The sequence below is a fragment of the Rhinopithecus roxellana genome, chromosome 6 (genome assembly GCF_007565055.1).
Source record: "Rhinopithecus roxellana isolate Shanxi Qingling chromosome 6, ASM756505v1, whole genome shotgun sequence".
NCBI classification, from domain to species: domain Eukaryota; kingdom Metazoa; phylum Chordata; class Mammalia; order Primates; family Cercopithecidae; genus Rhinopithecus; species Rhinopithecus roxellana.
Window position 1 is genome coordinate 147,110,565 of NC_044554.1, and position 19,107 is coordinate 147,129,671.

Consider the following 19,107-nt stretch of genomic DNA (forward strand, 5'->3'; position numbering starts at 1 on the left):
AACAGACAAAAAGGTCATGGAAGAGGACTTACCTGTAAAAGCTGGGCGTTTGCTAGGGACATGGAAAGAAGGGAGGTGCTGGGCTGCCCTTTGCAGCTGGCTGCCTAGGGCTAGAAGCTCTTGGGGAGGAGGCGGAGAAAGGGAGATTGAGCATAGAAGGTGCCCACCTCCTGCCCTCAGCAATGTGGGGATAGACTTAGTCCACCCAACTGGCCCCAGCACACTTGCTTGGAGCTCAAAGTGTCAGTTTGTAGGAGTTCTATTCAAGCTTCTTCCCTGGGAGAGGAGCCAAGAGAGGCCTATGGCAGCCCCCAAATATCAAGTTCCACAACCCCTGCCCCCACCTCCTGCCCTTCATCAGAGCCCCTACTTACTTGCTGTTTTAGGGCATTTTCAGTGACTTCACTCTCTTCTACCTCAAAGGCCATCCACTTTTGGAGACAGGGACCACTGCCCCTGGGCAGGGACTTGGGAGACGACCTTATGAGTCAAACTTCTATGAACCCCAACCTTTTTGTGCTCCGGGAGACTGAACCCCTGCCCAAAATACTGCAATGAAAGCTACTGCCTTCTCCCAGCTAGGGGCCTCTAGTACTGCCACAGCAGGGGCCGCATTTCCTGGGGCCTCTTCATTTGGAAAACCTCTTTCCAGGAGAATTCGTTGATTCTGAATGAATACCTTAAAATATGGGCAAGGAAAAAAAAAGACAACTCTTAGAACCTCTCCCCACCCAACATACCTGGAGTGCAGGCGAGGCCCAGGCAAACAGGAAACCGACTTCTTCTACGAATAGCCGTCTCAAGATGAAGCCAGGCTGTGGAAAACTTAAGGCCATCTAGATGGGAAGGAGGTATTTAAAAGAAATCAGCACACACTCTTACAGCAGCCAAGGTGGGTCTTTAAATTTAAGAAAAAAGTAAGGTATTTATTTCTTGCCCCTTGGGGAAGAAAAATAGCAAAGTTTAGTTCCCAGGAGTAAGGAGACAGAGGTGGGTAGGGAGAGGGAGGAGAAGAGAGGAAAAGATGGCCCAGCCTCAAGCTCTCCAGTCAACTTGGGGCGGGGGGATACATTTTTCCATAGCTTGTAAAAAGACTTTTCAGCCAGTTTGAGGTTAGCTGCCAGGGGCAGACAGTTGTAATAATGCCGACAGAATTGAGGCGTGTAAGCTGGGCTTCACACTTCTAAAATGCAGTTATGGATTCTTTCATCGGTGTTAGATCAAGGCACCAAGTTAAGAAAACAAAAATCAAAACAACAATAAAAGAAAAAAATCAAAAACGTATTTAATTACCGAGTCCCGCTGCCCCTGCGGAACTCGCCGCGCGCGTTAAGCTCTCTTTTCTTTCTGCGGAATTCCATTTGCATCCCCTCTGCCTGGGTGTCTCCCTCTCTCAGTGTGTGTGTCTTTCTGTCTGTTTTCACACTCTCCTCCCCATTCGAGCGAGGCCCACACCTGGCGCATCACTGCCGAGCCATTAGCTGCGGGTCTCCTTTCATCTTCTCTGTGGCAGACGTTTCTATTTATCCACTTGCGCTCGCCGAGTGGCGTCACCAGCGGTACTGTAATGACGATTGCAGCAGGAGGATGACAGCTTAGAAAGAAGAGGGCAATGGGGCTTCCTCCCAGAGGCGGTGCGGCACAGAGGAGCGCTCGCATCACAAGGTGACCCTAGCTCACCACCGCCACCGCCGCGGTCGCGGTACGCACCTCGCTCCAGCCGCTCTGCGCGGTCCCAGTAACCCGGCCTCTCTTTCTCCCTCCTGCAACCAAGATCCGTCCGGCCGCTGGAGACCCAGGGAGCCGGGGTTAGGAACTCACTTGGGGCTTTCCCCTCCCCTACCGGAGAGCCCCGGGATGGAGAGCCGAAAGGACATGGTTGTGTTTCTGGATGGGGGTCAGCTTGGCACTCTGGTTGGCAAGAGGGTCTCCAATTTGTCCGAAGCCGTGGGCAGCCCGCTGCCTGAGCCGCCCGAGAAGATGGTGCCCCGTGGTTGCCTGAGCCCTCGGGCCGTCCCTCCGGCCACCCGGGAGCGCGGCGGGGGAGGCCCGGAGGAGGAGCCGGTAGATGGACTCGCAGGCAGCGCGGCGGGGCCGGGCGCCGAGCCCCGGGTAGCCGGGGCGGCCATGCTTGGCCCGGGACCCCCGGCCCCCTCCGTCGACAGCCTCTCCGGCCAGGGGCAACCCAGTAGCTCGGACACCGAGTCGGATTTCTATGAAGAAATCGAGGTGAGCTGCACCCCGGACTGCGCCACCGGGAACGCCGAGTACCAGCACAGCAAAGGTAGCCACCGCGCCCCTCCGCTCCTCGGGCCTCCCATTGCGCCCACCCTTCACTTCGGCGCAGGCCAGGAGGAAGACACTCCCTTCCCCTAGGGCAGGATGGCTGGGGGGACCCACCTGAGCAACTCTCCCTGCTATCTGCTTTCTGGCGGGGGTCTCCTACTGTGTTCTGGCATTGGCGGGACTAAGGGTGACAGCAGTGCCTTGAGTGTGGGGTGGAGTAGGCGCGGATGCAAGTCCTGGACTTGGGGGATTCAAAGCTCACCCCAAGCCCCCAGTGTTTCAACTGCTCGGGGAATGCTTCAACTGCTAGGGGAAGACACTTTCTCCAGGCGAGGGCAAGATCAAACGCCGGTCCGGGCAGTTTGTGGCTGGCGGGGTGTAAGAGGCATGGAGGCGCGGAAGCCAGGAGTCCATAAAGGACCGTAAAATTGCGGCCCACTTGGGCAGCCCGGGTGCTGCAGCCCTCCGACCAGTTTGCACGTCGGTCAGAGGTCTAAATTACCTTGTCACTTCCCGGGCTTGGCGGCGCCAGGTCGGAAATGGTCCCAATGGTCTAATTGCCTTTGGTCTCCGGTTGCATTTGAAAAGGCAGAGATCGGGTCCTCCCCCCTTCCCCTTTCCTTCCTAGTCCCGCTTCTCCACCCAAAGGAAAAGGAGCTGCAGGGGGCTGGAGCCCCACCCTTCTCAGAGGTAGGCCCAAACGGGGGCTGGTTTAACTGGAGAACCCCTCCCCACCAAAGGCTAATGGGAAGGGGGTGGATAGCTGGGAAGGGAGTTTCCCTCTGTGCCAACAATCCACCTCCCCAGACAGGGGTGGAAAACTGGGGGTGGGGGCGGAGAGGGGAGCCCACCAGCAGACACTCCTCCATAGAACTGCAGGAGTGGGTGGAAAGAGCCTGGGAGGGAAGAAAGACCACCCCCTGGCCTTGGCAGCCAACACCTTGTTGAATACCCCTTACTGTCTTATCACCAGTTTCACCCAGCCTCCTTCCCACAACCTGCCCTCAGAACAACCTGCACTTCACTCACATATACTAAGGTAATAAATAAGATACTCAACAAGCATTCTCACTCCAGCCCTGCAATACACGGAACCTAGTACACATTCCCACACCTGTTCTGGCAGCTTGGCACACAGAAGAGCAAAGAAACTCTCTGATTGCTCAGCATACTACAATGCACTTGACCCAGAGTTTACAACGCTCTAGCACAAAGGTGCATCTCAACTCATGTGCCTGTCAGAAGTGCACACCCTTGCCCACCCCTGCCAACGGGAGGCAGAAAGCTCTCCTATGCCCCAGGGCAGGTGGAAAGGGCGACTGGGAACCCCTGTATCCAGAATGCCTTAGAGGAAGGGAAGGCCTCCCCAAAGACCTCTACCTACCCAATCAAGGGCAGGCCCTTATCTTCCCTTCTTGGGTTCCCCCAGAGGCCGCAGTACCCTAGCAGAAACAGTTATCGGAGTGGCTGGCAGGGTGTCCCTTCCCAAATCACCCTCCCACCTTAGGCCTACAGCCCCACTTCAGTGGCATTTGTGTGTCTGTGTCTGTCGCTGTGCAGGGTCCGGCTCCGAGGCGTTGGTCGGCAGTCCGAACGGAGGAAGCGAGACCTCCAAGAGCAACGGCGGCGGTGGCGGGGGCGGCTCGCAAGGCACCCTGGCGTGCAGCGCCAGTGACCAGATGCGTCGTTACCGCACCGCCTTCACCCGAGAGCAGATTGCGCGGCTGGAGAAGGAATTCTACCGGGAGAACTACGTATCCAGGCCGCGGAGATGCGAGCTGGCTGCCGCCCTAAACCTGCCGGAAACCACCATCAAGGTATGCTAGGTCCAGGCTGGGGAGGCGGATGTGCACCTACTTAGCGGGAAGTAAATACCAACTGCCCACTCCATAAACCGCAGGCCAGGAATCTGGCCTGGGGTCTCCCTGCCCAGCGCGAGCAGATTGAACCTCGTGACGGCTCCTAGGCAGGCATTCCTGCCATGTGGTTAACTCTGTCTCTTTCCTGGTTAAATAGACAGGGGGTGGGAGTAGGGGGAGGGTATAGAGTGCCTGTGCGGGTGACAAGGTAGTTTCTGGGGACACGCTGTCTGCGGCCGCAGACCAATTGAGTCCACGTCCTCTCACTGCTCCTCCCGTACACACACCGGCCTCTGGCACCCCGGGGCCTGGCCACCTGGGCAGAGGGAAGGAGGGAGCGGGCTGGATTCACTCCCCAAACCTCTCTGGAGGGATTCCAGCTCCAGGTGGTGGTGGTGGTGGGGTCCGTCTCTACCCAGCTGGTGTCTGCTTTGACTCTTCCTGCCCTGAGAACACTGTCCCCGGAGCGGGACCAGACTTCTGGCCTCTGACTATCGGGCCGAGTCCAGGTGCCGAACCTGCCCCGCTCCTCTCCCCAGGTATGGTTCCAGAACCGGCGCATGAAGGACAAGCGGCAGCGCCTGGCCATGACGTGGCCGCACCCGGCGGACCCCGCCTTCTACACTTACATGATGAGCCATGCTGCAGCCGCGGGCGGCCTGCCCTACCCCTTCCCGTCTCACCTGCCCCTGCCCTACTACTCGCCTGTGGGCCTGGGCGCCGCATCCGCTGCCTCCGCCGCCGCCGCCTCGCCCTTCAGCGGCCCGCTGCGCCCGCTCGACACGTTCCGCGTGCTGTCGCAGCCCTACCCGCGGCCCGAACTGCTGTGCGCCTTCCGTCACCCGCCGCTCTATCCCGGGCCCGCGCACGGACTGGGCGCCTCGGCCGGCGGCCCTTGCTCCTGCCTCGCCTGTCACAGCGGCCCGGCCAACGGGCTGGCACCCCGGGCTGCCGCCGCCTCGGACTTCACCTGTGCCTCCACCTCCCGCTCGGACTCCTTCCTCACCTTCGCGCCCTCGGTGCTCAGCAAGGCCTCCTCCGTCGCGCTGGACCAGAGGGAGGAGGTGCCCCTCACTAGATAAGGGGCCTCCGGCCGGCTGCCGGCTCCAGGACGCCCGTGGGGTCACCCCCATCCCCGGGACTCAGCCTCTCGCTCCTCGCCTCTAGGAAGCCAAGGGGGAAAAGAGAGGGCGGAAAAGGACCAGCGGGATCCGGCCGCGAGAATTGGAAAGCCTAGGAAGTGGCCGTGGCTGGCGCGTTTGGGGAGCAGGAGTGGGGATAAGGAAGCAGAGGTTGAGAGACCTTCCTCCGGGGCGGCCTCCGGACCCACCGCCCCCTATCAGGGTCGAGGCTGTAGCTCCAAAGCTAAACAAAACTTAGCAGCAACAGCAATCAATATCCGGCCCCTCGGCCCATCACCCTCCATCTCACACTCCCTTCTCACCGGGCCCCCTCTCCCCAGCCAAGACCCAAGCACTGGAAAGGGAAATTGCTGTCTGTCTGAACAAAATGCTGTGTATGCAGAGCAGGTAGAGATTAATCTTTGCCAGCCTTTCCAAGGCATGACAAGGGGCTGGTGGATGGCAACATACCAGTCATTTGGAGGAGAGAGTGAGGGATTATTTACTGCTGGGGAGAATCCGGCCCCTTGGCATGGAACCTGGAGCCTCGACTACACAGCATCTTCTGGGTCTGGCGTCTGCCAGCACCAGATCTCCTTCCTCATTCCCAGCTTTGTGACACCTCTCAACTTGCGGCTGCATCTCTCCCTGCCCCCACTTTTTTGTTGGCCAGGGAGGCTGCAGATGCCCCAGGAGCCCTTTGCCGCTTCTATGAGGCCAAGCCTTTTTTCCCTGGGCCCAGCACACACCCTGATTAGCAAGTGATGTGTGCGAGGAGGGTTTATGAATGTTGAATGTGTAATAATGATCAACACGGAGCTGGCCACTGAGCCCAGAGCTGGAGCTGTTAACAAGGCGCCCAGGGAAGAGCTTAGGGAGTGAGAACTTCACCTCCCTCTCTCAGTATCTGGCGGTAAATTGTAGGCAATTTTCATCCTTTGCTTGTTCACCTTCACTTCACCAGGAGTTTTCTGGCCCTACCCTTTGCATTGGGCATTTTACAACTTTTTCTCATTTTCTTCCCAAGCTACCACTGGAGCTTGACTTTCAGATACCAGTGGGAGCCTTCTGCCCCTTCTGGGGACCCTGTCTGTACCCTCCACCAGGGTTTGTTTAGAGCCACTCCCAAATCCTCACTCCCACACTCATCCTTGCAGCCAGTTTTTGAGGAAGAAGAGAACGTGTACACCCAATGCAAGCTTCACCCTGACTGAGAGGGAGTGATTCTTCTTGTAGGGAATGAATTTGGTTTGGTTTGGGGTTTTCCTTTGAAGCCCAAAGAACTTGCTGTTATGATTCGTTAACCGTATTGCAATAAAAGCTGGACATAATTCTCACTTTAGCATTTTAGTTTTTGTGGCAGCAAGCAGCTCTTAATTGACTTTTTAAATTGCTAGTTCAGCCACCATGGGTTTCAGTAGGAAAGGAACCAAAAGATGGACCCACAGAGTCTTCCAAGCCTCTGTCATTGGTAGGCTCCAAACAGACATTGCATGGAGGTGGAGAAGGCAGGCTCCAAGCTGTCCTGGGGTGCATGTTTCCTTAATTTTGGGTATGTGGGGAGCCTTTCCTGCGTAAAGTGGCAGCTGAATGCTGCCAGGGGCCCACCCCTGTGGTTTCTTCTCCAGTTGTTCCAATCCTTTGAGCAACTGAAAGGGGACCCAAGTTGTGGTCTCTGAGCAACCTGCCTCCACCCCAGCCCAAAGGAAGGTGAGTGGGGCAGTGGCAGTGCAGCCTGAGTACTGCAGAGAGCTGAGTTCTGGTCAAGCTGGGTCCACACTTGAGGGTGGAGGACAGCAGGGAGCAAGGCTTCTTGGTTGGGATCATCTTGGTCTGAATTGTCCTCAGACTGGAAGTCATCTTGAGGGTGGGATTCTGAGGGATTAGGACAAGAGGAAAGGCAGTGCTCAGAAGCTACCTTCCAGCCCCCACCTGCACCCCCCAAAGGAGGGCCAAATGTGGCTGGGTGTGAAGTTCCACCCAAACAGGGGAGAGATGAGAGCCTTCTGGGAGTCCAGGAGGCTCTGGATTGCATAGACACGAGGGGTCCTCTGCCACTATATCTGCCAGCACATAGAGACTCCTCAAATGCCCTCCTCCCTCCTTGGGTTCCACAGCAAATCCTCCTGCACACAGTATCTGGTGCCCTCCCAAGCAAATTGTGCCCTGAGGTTTCCAGCACCCCCTCCCCTGCAGCCAAAAGCTCCTGAGTGCCAAATCCCGGTAAATTTTGCGTTGCTCCACGTTGGGCAGAGATTGCTTGCGACAGGTAAATGGGCTGCGGGTTGCCTTAATGCCAGGCGTATTTTCAGTTAATAGGGAGGGAAAATGAGGTGTCTGCAGCGATATTGGAAAGTACAAGATCAATGATCCGGCTTCGTGTCCAATCAGCAGCCTTTAATTGACTGTATTTTCTGGGTAATTGAGCCTCTCTTCCTCCAAATTGAAGTGGAAGATATAACAATACATCTTGCCAGGAGGAATTTCTCATTACTTCATAATGAAATTTCCCTTTTGCCAAGGTTTGCGGTTTGGCACTAGGCAAACCTTCTCCCTCCCCCTCCCCCCCAAACATTCTTAGCCCACTTGCATCAGGCAACCCCATCTGGCATGACACGTTCCATTTGAGTGGTAGCAGGGAGGAAGTGGGAGTTGACTTGAAAAAGGTACTACCCCTTCACAATCACAACCTCCTTATCTGTAAAACAGAAGGCTAGACCAGGACCTACCATGATGTTGTTTTCATTTTTCAACTTTCTCAGTGTTGGCTTTGCCTCATCTCGGTTCCATTTTGCAGGTGGGAAAATAGAAACTCCAGGTCTACACAGCTATTAGTGGCCGATGTAGCTATGAGCTCCTGGCTCCCACTTCCTCTTCTCTCACCCTGTTTTGGGGCACAGATTCTGAGGTAACCCCCAGTGAAACCTGACACCTCACTCCCGACTCATGCTTTCCCAGGGCTCTTCTATTCCAGCTGGCCGGCAGGGCCTGGGAGCGTGGTCCAGCGCCCAGCCCAGATTCGTCCAGCTGGGCAAGGCTGGCCACCCCGCAGCCCGAGTGCGCACCGGCCCCTGGCAATTGCTGGCTTGTTAGCATGTGATTGATTGCCTTATTAAAGCGTGTTCTTGTAAGTGTGACCAAACTGATTGCATTGCATATGTTTGGGATAATGCTCATTTTAAACAACAGGATAAAGAGGATGAGCTCCGCAGAGCCTTGAAGACAAAATGATTCTGGCCAGCAGCTCCCTAACTCTGGCATTAAATTCCTCAGTTACATAGCAAATCACTACTTGGTTTCTGCAACCTTGTCCCTATTTTTTTTTATCCTACAGTTTGATCCTGTTGTCCAATGTGGCATGCCCCTGAATGGTTTCTTTAGTGATTATGTCCACTCCACCTTCCTAGGTTTGAAACTAGGATCCGCACTCTCCAGACATGCAGTCCCTCTCCCTCGACTAGGGATTGAGGGAGAAGAGATTCAGAATGAATCTCTTTGCCCTAGGCCTTCCGGGGGGGACATGGTATTAGACAGTCACCCCCAAATGGGACTCAGGTCCTCACAGTAAGTCGAGTGTCCCCCCACATCCCCAACCCCAGCCCTTTCACTAAAGTTTAAAAGATTCTTTTGTTTCTCAGGCTTCTCCCGCTTGGTTGCTTCCATTATTCCCCAACTGAGGAAACACCAGCCGCCATATGTCTGCCGGAGAATGAACGTGAGTGTCGCGGTGGACCGTTGCTGTCAAAGGTGTCCAGACGGATGGCATTCTCAAAGTAGGGATCTTAGCATCCTCTCCATACACCATCACCCCAGATAGGTAGAGGAAAGAGTAGGAGTAGGGGTACAGATAGGAGAGAAAGGAGGTTGAGGCCACAAAATTGGCATTTCTCTAATTACCAATCCCCTCCTCCGCCATCCTGCCACCATTTGTTATGGCAAAGTTCTCTTTCTGTGCCCCTTCCCTAACAAAGAAATCCTCAGTCAGCCTCCACCTACTCCTTTTGATTTGCAGGAAGCCAAACTGCTTGCAGATTGAGCTTCCTAAGGGACACCTTCGGGATATGTTGGAATTCCGATTTGTTCAAGATGATGACGGTCATCAGTACAAATCAGAAACAATGCCACTCTTCAGGGTGTCATTTGTAAAAGCAATCACACGGATTCGTTTGCAAAACCCAGCTAAACTGCATCTGGATAAGTGACTAGATCCAAACGACAAATTTCTTCCATCACTCAGCTCCTCCCAAGCTCTGCGGGGGCAGCAGAGAAGACTGTTTTAGGGTAAAACTAAGGCTCAGCTCACCATTTGTGCCAGTTTGAGGGACCCTGGAAATGTTGACTCTGAGAAAAAGTCAAAACAAAACAAAACCCAATCACAAAACACATTCTACTGTCTACAAAGCAAACAGAAACACAAAGTCGTTTCCAAAATCACCTTCTCAGCAAATAAATGTGTGATATTCTGAGCAGGAGCAGGAGAGGGAGAAAGATTGCCACTTAAAAAAAAACATGAAAGCATTAAGTAATTATTTAAAACAAGGCTGTTTAGAAAAATATTTGTATTTATTGCAGCTGCTCAATTGGCCTCGTTAAAGTCGGCAAGCATTTAAATTGTGTTACAATCTCATTTAAATCCCGCTCCGTTCCAGCAGGCTGAAGAGCTTGAGTAGACCAATCACTTCATAATGATGATGAATGAGAAATTAATTCAGATACAAGCAAGACAATTTAGGCCTTCATCTGTTTAAATAGCCTTCCAATATTATTCGCTATCGCGGGTCACAGATTGAATCAATTGTCCAATCTTGTGAAAGTCATATCCTTGCATCTTCATCGAGATTATTTATAGCGCAGTGAGCGCTGCTGAAAGGTATACGCTGTTAACAGGGACAATTACTTAAAGGGAAGCGTTTATAAAATGGAAAACAAATGCCGGGGTTGGTAACAAATGGGATCAAAAGCAGCCATTCCAATCTGTCTTCCCAAGGGAAAGGAGCGGGCGCGGCCCTGTAGGATTAGGGGCACTTCTGGCCTCCCCAAGGCCCAGGTGAGGCCGAGGGTCCCCGGCGCACCAGCCTGCGCGGTGGCTGTGGCTGCGGTGGCTACTCGGGCCGGGCCTCGCTCTAGCCAGCTTCAGGTTCCCGCCTCCCCGGCGCAGGCAGCGGCCGCGTGTGGCCCGGGCTGGGCAAGCTGAGGAACAGCGATCTCCGGACGCTCACCGCATGGACGTCCCAGTTTGTGCCCGGGTCTCCGTCCCTCCCTGTAAAGGGCTTAGGCCCCCTGGCCTGGGTCTGACCCACAGGGCGCTGAGGCCTTTGTAGCTGAAGTCGGGAGGCCTCGTTGCGCGCGCAGCACAAGTTGCTGGTAAATTCTGGACTCTGGAGGCTCGGCCTTCCTTCTAAGACGATAGCAGGGAAAGCACCTCGTTTCCACAGCTCCCCCGATCCCCGCCGCTTGCCATTTGGGGACGTGAAGCGCGCCCCGGTCGCTTCAGGTCCCTCTGGGCCAGAGCCCCTTCCATGGCCGGCTCGTCTGGGGGCCTTTGGGCCTGTGAGCAGCAGCGTCTAGTTCCCCCAGAGAAGAACCCTTTCCTTCCTCCACCGAAGCGTCCCTTTCTGCATCCTGAAATAACCCCTCCTGGGTGAGGCCAGTTCCCCTCCGTCGCCCTCCTCCTACAGGCGTCCGGGAACCTCGTGAGGACCCCGTGCAGTTGAGTCCAGGCGACAGGTGCCTCCCCAGGTGTCTACTTGCCCTCCCTCAACCTATTAAGGGAAAGACCAGAACGAAGTGCGCGGGAGGTGCGTTTGTTTCTCCCGAAACCGGCGCTCTTGGGTAAAACCGTGTGCCGCGTCTACGCGGGCTCTGTTAGTGTGCGTGTCCCAGAAGAGCGGGCCTTCTAGGCGGCGCTCTTTGGAGAAGTAAGTGAGGTGAACTCAGAACAGAGAAGCGGGAACGATCGTTTGATGTGCCGAGCCGGAAAAAGAGAAGAGAGGGAGAGGCTCCCAGCGAGCGCGGAGACAGAGAAGCCCACGCGGCGCAGCACGCGCCCTACTCCTGCCCGCGTAGAGATGTGTGCGTGTTTTTTCCTCTGTATTTCTGTGTTTGAAACAAAAGCCCAACTAACGGGTTCCTGGCGCCCTGAGAGGACTCACTCCGGGGAGCGACTTTGATGTATTGCTGTCCAATTAGTGTCTTTAATTGGTGTCCTCGGGGACAGGCAGGCCCGGAGCTGGGACAGAGCCTCCTCTCGCCTCTCCTGCACACTGGAAAGGTAAAATTTATAACGCACTGTAGCCACCCCTTGGGAGAGCGAGCGAGAGTGGGAGGCAGGGAAGAAAGGGAGAGATGTAGCTCTGTTTGCAGAGGATGGAGCCTCCACCCCCGGGGGTCGTGGGGAAGGGCCCAGATCACCGGGTTCGACTCAGTTTTCTGTGTAAGAGGGTTCGGGGCAGCTGAGTCGCTGACGACTATGAATTTGCTTGCAGAAAGGCTAAGGGAGCTCTCATTGTCTGTACAAACCCACCCCATGTGGTCTACCATCTCGTTAATAATGGCTGTTTGTTAACAAGGATGCGGAGGTTAAATAATCCTGGTGGAAGATTAAACACGTCTCATCAAGGCACTTGGAAGCCGCTCGGTGCAGAGACCTGCGCTGGAGCTGTCTGGCTCTCTGGAGCCTGGAGGAAGGTGGGAGCACAGCCTGCAAGGAGCCCTGGGGTAGAGGAGGAGGGAAGGTCTGGGCGCCCTCTTTAGGGTGTCCTGCTATGCCAGGACAGGTCCAACTCCTCCACATGTCAAACAGAAAATCCACATAGAAGCCAGCCCCAGTGAGGTGTGGAGGTCAAACCCTCTGAGTAGTTGGCTGGAGGGCAGACATGGAGCATCTGGGGTCTGAACCAAAGGCCCCCTTTTGAGGAGGGTTGGCCATCCCCTGCCTCCCAGTCCTCACATGTCATGCATCTGGCACTTTGTGCCTACATGTGATCAGCATTGGATTAGAAGATAGAAGATGTGGCTTCTAGTTTGGGTTCTGCCCCTAAATCGCTGTGGAATTTTTATTACATTATTCTCCCAGCTTCATTTTTCTACTGTGTAAGAGAGACAGGAGATGGGGCTTGATGTAGATGATGCATAGCATTTCTTCTTTTCTCCAGCTTCCCACCAGAGTTAGAGAACTGAACACCTTATAAGATGCTCTGTCTCCCCCAAACCTTGCAGGATGCAGTCAAAGAGAATTTTATTTAGCAAATATCTGAGGGCTTACTCTGTGCAAGTCATGGTGCAGTATGTATTTTTTAACTGAGAGCAGAATATCAGTTCATATTCCCCTGTTATTCTCAAATATAACGTTTTATAACAAAAGATGAAAGAGAAAGAACTTCAAAGATAATAGAATAGGATGGGTATGTATGTACAGGGTAGAGAAACTATAGAGGGAAAGGTAAGGGCGTTGACAAAAGCTGTGAAGAACTTGTTGAACTGGCAAGGAAATCAGTGGATAAGTACTGCAGAAATAGCTCCTTAACAGAGATACTATGTAGGAGAGTAGAGAGAAGGTCCCCTCCTGAATCCTGGTGATTTGGCAGTGAACAAAAGGTAAGGGTTGCAGAATTTGACTAGAAGGCCCAAGTCTCATGCATCTAATATTGCCAATTTTTGGTTTATATATTGTTTCAGTAGTTGGAATCTCTCTCTCTCTTTCTTTTTGAGGTGGGGGTCTTGCTCCGTTGCTCAGGCTGGAGTGCAGTGGCCCCATCAGGGCTCACTGCAGCCTTAAACTCCCAGGCTCAAGTGGTCCTCTCATCTCAGTCTCCTGAGTAGCAAGGGCCACAGGTATGTGCCACCATGCCTGGCTAATTTTTTTTTTTGGTTGGTGGGTAGAGATGGGGTCTTGCTGTGTTACGCAGGCTGGTCTCATACTCGTGGGCTCAATGAACCCTCCCACCTTGGTGTCCCAAAGTGTTGAGATTACAGGAATGAGCCAGGTGCCCGGCCTAGGAAGTTTACTCTTTAGCTGATTTTGAAACATTACTTTCTGAATCCATCAATCAGGAAACTCAGCTGCTAGGCTGGGACTTTTCAAGCTTCTGGGTGATGGGCATCTAGCCTCAAGGAAGGCAGTGCTGCTTAACTCACTAACCCATGTCTCAGTTTCCGTGAGTCAGGAATCTAGTGAGCTTAGCTGTGTGTTCCTGGCTCCAGGCTATTCCACTGGGGTTGTGGTCTTATCTAAAGATTCAACTGGGTGAGGATATGTTCTGGGCTCACTCATGGGGTTGTTGGCAGGATTCAGTTCCTTGCTGGTGGGCTATTTGGCTGAAGGCCTCAGTTCCTTGTTGGTGGTTGGCCAGAGGTTTCTCTTTATTCCTTACCATATGAGCCTCTCCATACGGTAGCTTATAAAGTGGCAGCTGTCTTTCCTCAGACTGAATAAGCAAGAGAGAGAGTGGTGAGGGGAGAAAGCATCCAAGACGGAAGCTACAGTCTTTTGGTTACCTAATCTTGGAAGTGACTTTCCATCACTGTGCTGTATTATATTTGTTAGAAGTGAGTCAGTAGATCCAGCCCACACTCAAGGAAAGGGGATTACAGAAGGCATCAAATCCAGGAGGCAGGGATCACTGGAGGCTGTCTTAGAAACTGCTGCCCACAGGCCCTCTTTTATATAATAGCTCTGAGGCTTATATGGTTTTATATTTATGAAGAGCTTAGGACAGCACCTGTTTGCTCTGATCATCAGCGTGATCCCTCTGATCCAATGAAGCACCCATTTCTTCATCTAGACCCTCCTATGTCAACAGTTCTCATTTTTTCCTGCAATGCCCTGTAAAAGAGTGTAGGAAAGGCAAGACAGTAACCATTGCAAGGAAAGAGGCTGAGGAAGCAGAATAGAAAGGGGATAGCATGGGAGATCCTGAAAAACTCTGGGGGAGGGTGCCTAGAGACAAAAGGGAAAGTAGGAGACCCTTGTCTCCCGTAGTGGGCTTTACACCCCCTTTTTTTTTTTTTTTTTTTTTGAGACAATGACTTTCTCTGTCACCCAGCACCCACGCTGAAGTACAGTGGTGTGATCTCCAATCACTGAAACCTTCACCTTCAGAGCTCAAGCAATCCTCCTGTCTCAGCCTCCTAAGTAGCTGGGACTACAGGCATGTGCCACCACACTCAACTAGTTTATATATATATATAGTATGTATATATAAATATTGGTAGAGACCAGGTTTTGCCATGTTGCCCAGGCTGGTCTTGAACTAGGCTCAAGTGATTTGCCTGCCTCAGCCTCCCAAAGTGCTGGGACTACAAGCATAAGCCACTGTGCCCGGCCAGCTTTACTCTGTTTAGAGTATTTCCACATACGTGACCATATTGATTCTCACCACAGCTATGTGAAATAAAAATTGTTATTTCTACTTTAGAGATAAAGGGGAGGCTGGGCGCGGTGGCTCACGCCTGTAATCCCAGCACTTTGGGAGGCTGAGGTGGGCAGATCACCTGAAGTTGGGAGTTTGAGACCAGCCTGACCAACATGGAGAAACCCTGTTTCTATTAAAAATACAAAATTAGCCGGGTGTGGTGGCGCATGCCTGTAATCCCAGCTACTCGGGAGGCTGAAGCAGGAGAATTGCTTGAACCCGGGAGGCGGAGGTTGCAGTGAGCCAAGATTGTGCCATTGCACTCCAGCCTGCGCAACGAGAGTGAAACTCCATCTCAAAAAAAAAAAAAAAAAAAAAAAAAAAAAAATAGAGATAAAGGGGAAAGCCCAGAAAGGTCACACAGCTAGTAAGCAGGGAATCGAAGACTCCAGTCCAGGCTGTCTTCCCCTATGCCCTTGAATCTTTCTGTTGCAGTCTGACTTCACTGCCCAACTTCTTTCCCATGAAGTTATAGCTTCAGCTGGAGTCATGGAAAGCCATATGGCACGAATATAATGCTGTGGGGGTGACATGTCAGATACTGGGTTAGGTCTTCTAGCCCTGCCTGGCCCAGCAAGTAAAATCAACTTGGCTAAAAGCTGACTCAAAAATGGGAAACCAGGGCCAGACATGATGGCTCATGCCTGTGATCCCAGCACTTTGGGAGGTTGAGGTGGGGGGATCCCTTAAGCTCAGGAGATCAAAACCAGCCTGGGCAACATAGTGAGACCTAATTTCTACTGAAAATAAAAATAAAAAAAAATAAGTCAAGCATGGTAGCATGTGCCTTTAGTTAAAACTGCTAAGGAAGCTGAGGTGGGAGGATTGCTTGAACCTAGGAAGTCAAGGCTGCATTCCAGCCTGAGCGACAAGGCACAGCATCTAAAGGGACTGATTCCATAAGCTTTCAGTACTGGGTTTCTCAATTAGGAAGGTGGAGCTGTGGAGCCCAGCAGCAAAAGGCACAGAAGCTGATGATACGTTATTACCCAGAAGTCTGAGGTGAAGGGAAAAGCTGTGGGACTGGCAAGAGAAGCTGGTACAAGGAGAGTAAGTAAATCAGGCTCCTGGGACTACAAGTGTGCATCACCAAGCCTGGCTAATTTTTAACATTTATAGTAGAGACAAGGTCTCACTATGTTGCCCAGGCTGGTCTCCAACTCCTGGCCTCAAGTGATTCTCCTGCTTTGGCCTCCCAAAGTGCTGGGATTATAGCATAAGCCACCACCACCACTCAGAATGGATGGAACTGAAGAAGCTACCCTGTACCTGGAGGAAGCCATGATTGAGCAAAGCAGAATGACACAAAGCAGCGCAGGTCCCTGATGCTGTGGAACCCCCTGGACCCACCTACCTTTGGGCTTCCTTTACATGAGAAAGAACTATCTTAATTGAGCCACTCTTATTTTGTATTTTCTGTCCCATGGAGTAGAAACTAATTCTAATTAATACAGTATTTAAGACTAAGTAGGCCAAATGTGAGCAGGAGACATTTTTGAATATTGATTGCACAAGGAGACAGGACTTGGGAGATGTGACCGCTGGCACCCAGATTCACATCTGGTTGATAGTGAAGACAGGAGGTGTTGCTTATGGTACTGGAGCTTGAAGTTAAACTTGCAGGATGAGGAGGGTAGCATGAGTAGAACCTAGGTTTGGGGGTAAGAGGCTAGTTTAAATTCTTGTTTTGTTGCTTACTGGCTGAGTGATCTGGTGAACTGTTGAATCCCTTGAGCTTCAGTTTGTTTATCCGAGGGGTGGTGGTTATGATTAAATGAGATAATAAACACAAAGCATTTTAATTCCCTTCTGTCTTCTTTGTTCTTTTTCTTGCTCTTTACCCCTAATCCTAACTTCCATTTACCCCCTGGACTGAGAGTATGACTTAATTCCCAGTCTCACCTTCTCTGATATGAAGGGAAATAGAGGCCACTTATGTAAATTCTGCCTGTTGGAATTTGCCACAGAACGTGGTGGTGACAAACTTAGCCATGGAAGGCTCAGTGTTGGCTCCATGTTAGAATCACTTGGGCTAATTTTTACAACAGACTCTGCCCTAAATCAATTGAAGTCTTGACATGGGCAGTCTGAACATCAGTCTTTTTCCAAGCTCCCCCAGGTGATCCTGATGCACAGTGAAAATTGAGAACTGCTGGAGAAGGGAAAGAAGAGGCATGCCCTAGCACCTGGTGGATACTCAGTAATGCAATGAATTGTAATTGACTTGAGATTGAGATTCATAGGGAAAGGATCTGGGTCTCCTTATTTTCTTTAAATACACATGGTCCACTCAGATTATTTATTGACTAACCCAAGTTTTAGTAGTTTAGAGATACTGCATAACTGGAGGAACTCTGACATTTTAGAGCCAGGAACAATGTTCAGGATTGTTTAGCAGGCCAGGCACGGTGGCTTATGCCTGTAATCCCAGAACTTTGGGAAGTCGAGGTGGGCGGATCACCTGAGGTCAGGAGTTCGAGACCTGCCTGCCCAACATGGCAAAACCCCGTCTCTACTAAAAATACAAAAATTAGCTGGGTGTGGTGGCACGCACCTGTAATCCCAGCTACTTGGGAGGCTGAGGCAGGAGAATCGCTTGAACCTGGGAGGCGGAGGTTACAGTGAACTGAGATTGTGCCATTGCACTCCAGCCTGGGCAATAAGAGCGAAAAACTGTCTCAAACAAACAGACAAACAAACAAAATAACCAATTAGCCAATCTACTTCACTTTATTGGTCTTTCAGTTTTCTGTGAGTAAAATGAAACTTTTGTGGCTACAGTGGATTTAGAGAAGATACAGGATGTGACACAGGAAATACGCAAGTTCTATTCATCTTATTTTGATGGAGAGGAGAGGCTGGGTGCCCTACATGCCTTTTGTATTTAACTTGGGCTGCAATAATGTGTCCAGATCCAAAGGCCAAAGCTGCATTTTTTTTTGAGACAGGGCCTCACTCTGTCCACCAAGTTGGAGTGCGGTGTTGTGATCAAAGCTGACTGCAGCCTTGGCATCCTGGGCTCAAGAGATCCTTCTACCTCAGCCTCCCACCTCAACCTCCCCAGCAGCTGGGACTACAGGTGCATGCCACCACGTCCAGTTATTATTACTATTTTTTCTTTCTTTTTTTCTTTCTTTTTTTTTGGTAGCAATGGGGTCTTGCTGTGTTCTCTAGGCTAGTCTTAAATTCCTTGGCTCAGGTGAACAATCTTCCCACCTCGGCCTCCCAAAGTGGTGGCCCCAAAGCTGCATTTCTTAATGGCCAGTCTAGGAACTTCAGTGGAAGTGGACATTTCAGTTGTACATCTCTAGGGTCAGCAACTGAAGTTAGTGAAATGCAAATATTGAGAAAAACAGGGCAATCGGGCATACTTCCACCGAGATGTTACCCCTCTAAACTATCAGGAAGGAAGTGCAAAGGAGGAGTTGCAAGCTCAGGTTGCAGACTCCCGAAGATAAACTTGCATGTTGACTTAAGTGTGCCTTAGGGGAAAAAACGTTTAGAGAGCCCCGCCAGTTTCTTATCTAGACAGCCAGAACCGGCCAGGTGCCTTTGGGAATTAGGATTAAGATCAGAGATAGTCTTTGGGGATAGTGGTGACTGTGGAAGAAATATGTACAAAAATAGTCCGGCAGTTCCAAAGAGAATTTTTTAAATTCCAGGAAAGTGCTCTTAGCACTGACTGAATAGGTCTGCTGCTATCATGATATCCCTGCAAAAGAGCCAATAATTCTACTTCCTGCAGAGAAAAAAGGTCATTTTATTTTTTTGAAGAAATAGATTTAATTCAATGCATACATAGTAATTCTTGAACTAAGAGAGCCATCTTGATAAGGATGTCTTCTCCGTGATGCCATAGGCAGAGGCTTGTATTAGTTGAGAGGTCTGCATTAGATCAAAGGAGATAAAAAGGGAAGATAAGAAAGAAAGGGAGAGTTGAATATAACCACAAATCTTGGTAAATCACTCATGTTTTTTTTTTTTTTTTTTTTTTTTTTTTTTTTTTTTTTTTTGAGACGGAGTCTCGCTCTGTCGCCCAGGCTGGAGTACAGTGGCCGGATCTCAGCTCACTGCAAGCTCCGCCTCCCGGGTTTACGCCATTCTCCTGCCTCAGCCTCCCGAGTAGCTGGGACTACAGGCGCCGGCCACCTCGCCCGGCTAGTTTTTTGTATTTTTTAGTAGAGACGGGGTTTCACCGTGTTAGCCGGGATGGTCTCGATCTCCTGACCTCGTGATCCGCCCGTCTCGGCCTCCCAAAGTGCTGGGATTACAGGCTTGAGCCACCGCGCCCGGCCAAATCACTCAAGTTGTAAAGCCAACATTGGAAACAGGAATCATTGCTTGGGTCATGGAGACCCACACTTGGATTTGAGCTCATGCTGTTAAGTATACAAGGTCCAAATCACTTGGAGGTGGCCTACGGGAAAG

General features: G+C 51.6%; 1 protein-coding gene and 1 long non-coding RNA gene across 4 annotated transcripts; one reads left to right on the forward strand and one right to left on the reverse strand.

The window, feature by feature from the left end:
- Window positions 1–373: 373 nt before the first annotated feature.
- Window positions 374–6,006, reverse strand: LOC104681884. The gene is made up of 3 exons (XR_750627.1): window positions 5,738–6,006; window positions 741–836; window positions 374–467 (listed from the first exon to the last, which is right to left on the reverse strand). It is a non-coding gene; the product is annotated as an uncharacterized LOC104681884 (long non-coding RNA).
- Window positions 1,377–6,597, forward strand: EVX1 (even-skipped homeobox 1). Of its 3 annotated transcripts, XM_030933169.1 has the most exons (4): window positions 1,628–2,229; window positions 3,270–3,325; window positions 3,847–4,103; window positions 4,685–6,597. In XM_030933169.1, exons 3-4 carry the CDS (start codon window positions 3,966–3,968, stop codon window positions 5,225–5,227), a joined length of 681 nt encoding a protein of 226 aa, XP_030789029.1. In that variant the 5' UTR covers window positions 1,628–2,229; window positions 3,270–3,325; window positions 3,847–3,965; the 3' UTR covers window positions 5,228–6,597. The 3 variants fall into 3 exon arrangements, with proteins under 3 accessions (XP_010386616.1, XP_030789030.1, XP_030789029.1); XM_010388314.2 differs by lacking the exon at window positions 3,270–3,325 and having other exon boundaries at window positions 1,377–2,284; XM_030933170.1 differs by lacking the exon at window positions 3,270–3,325 and having other exon boundaries at window positions 1,526–2,229.
- The last annotated feature ends 12,510 nt before the right edge of the window (window positions 6,598–19,107 follow it).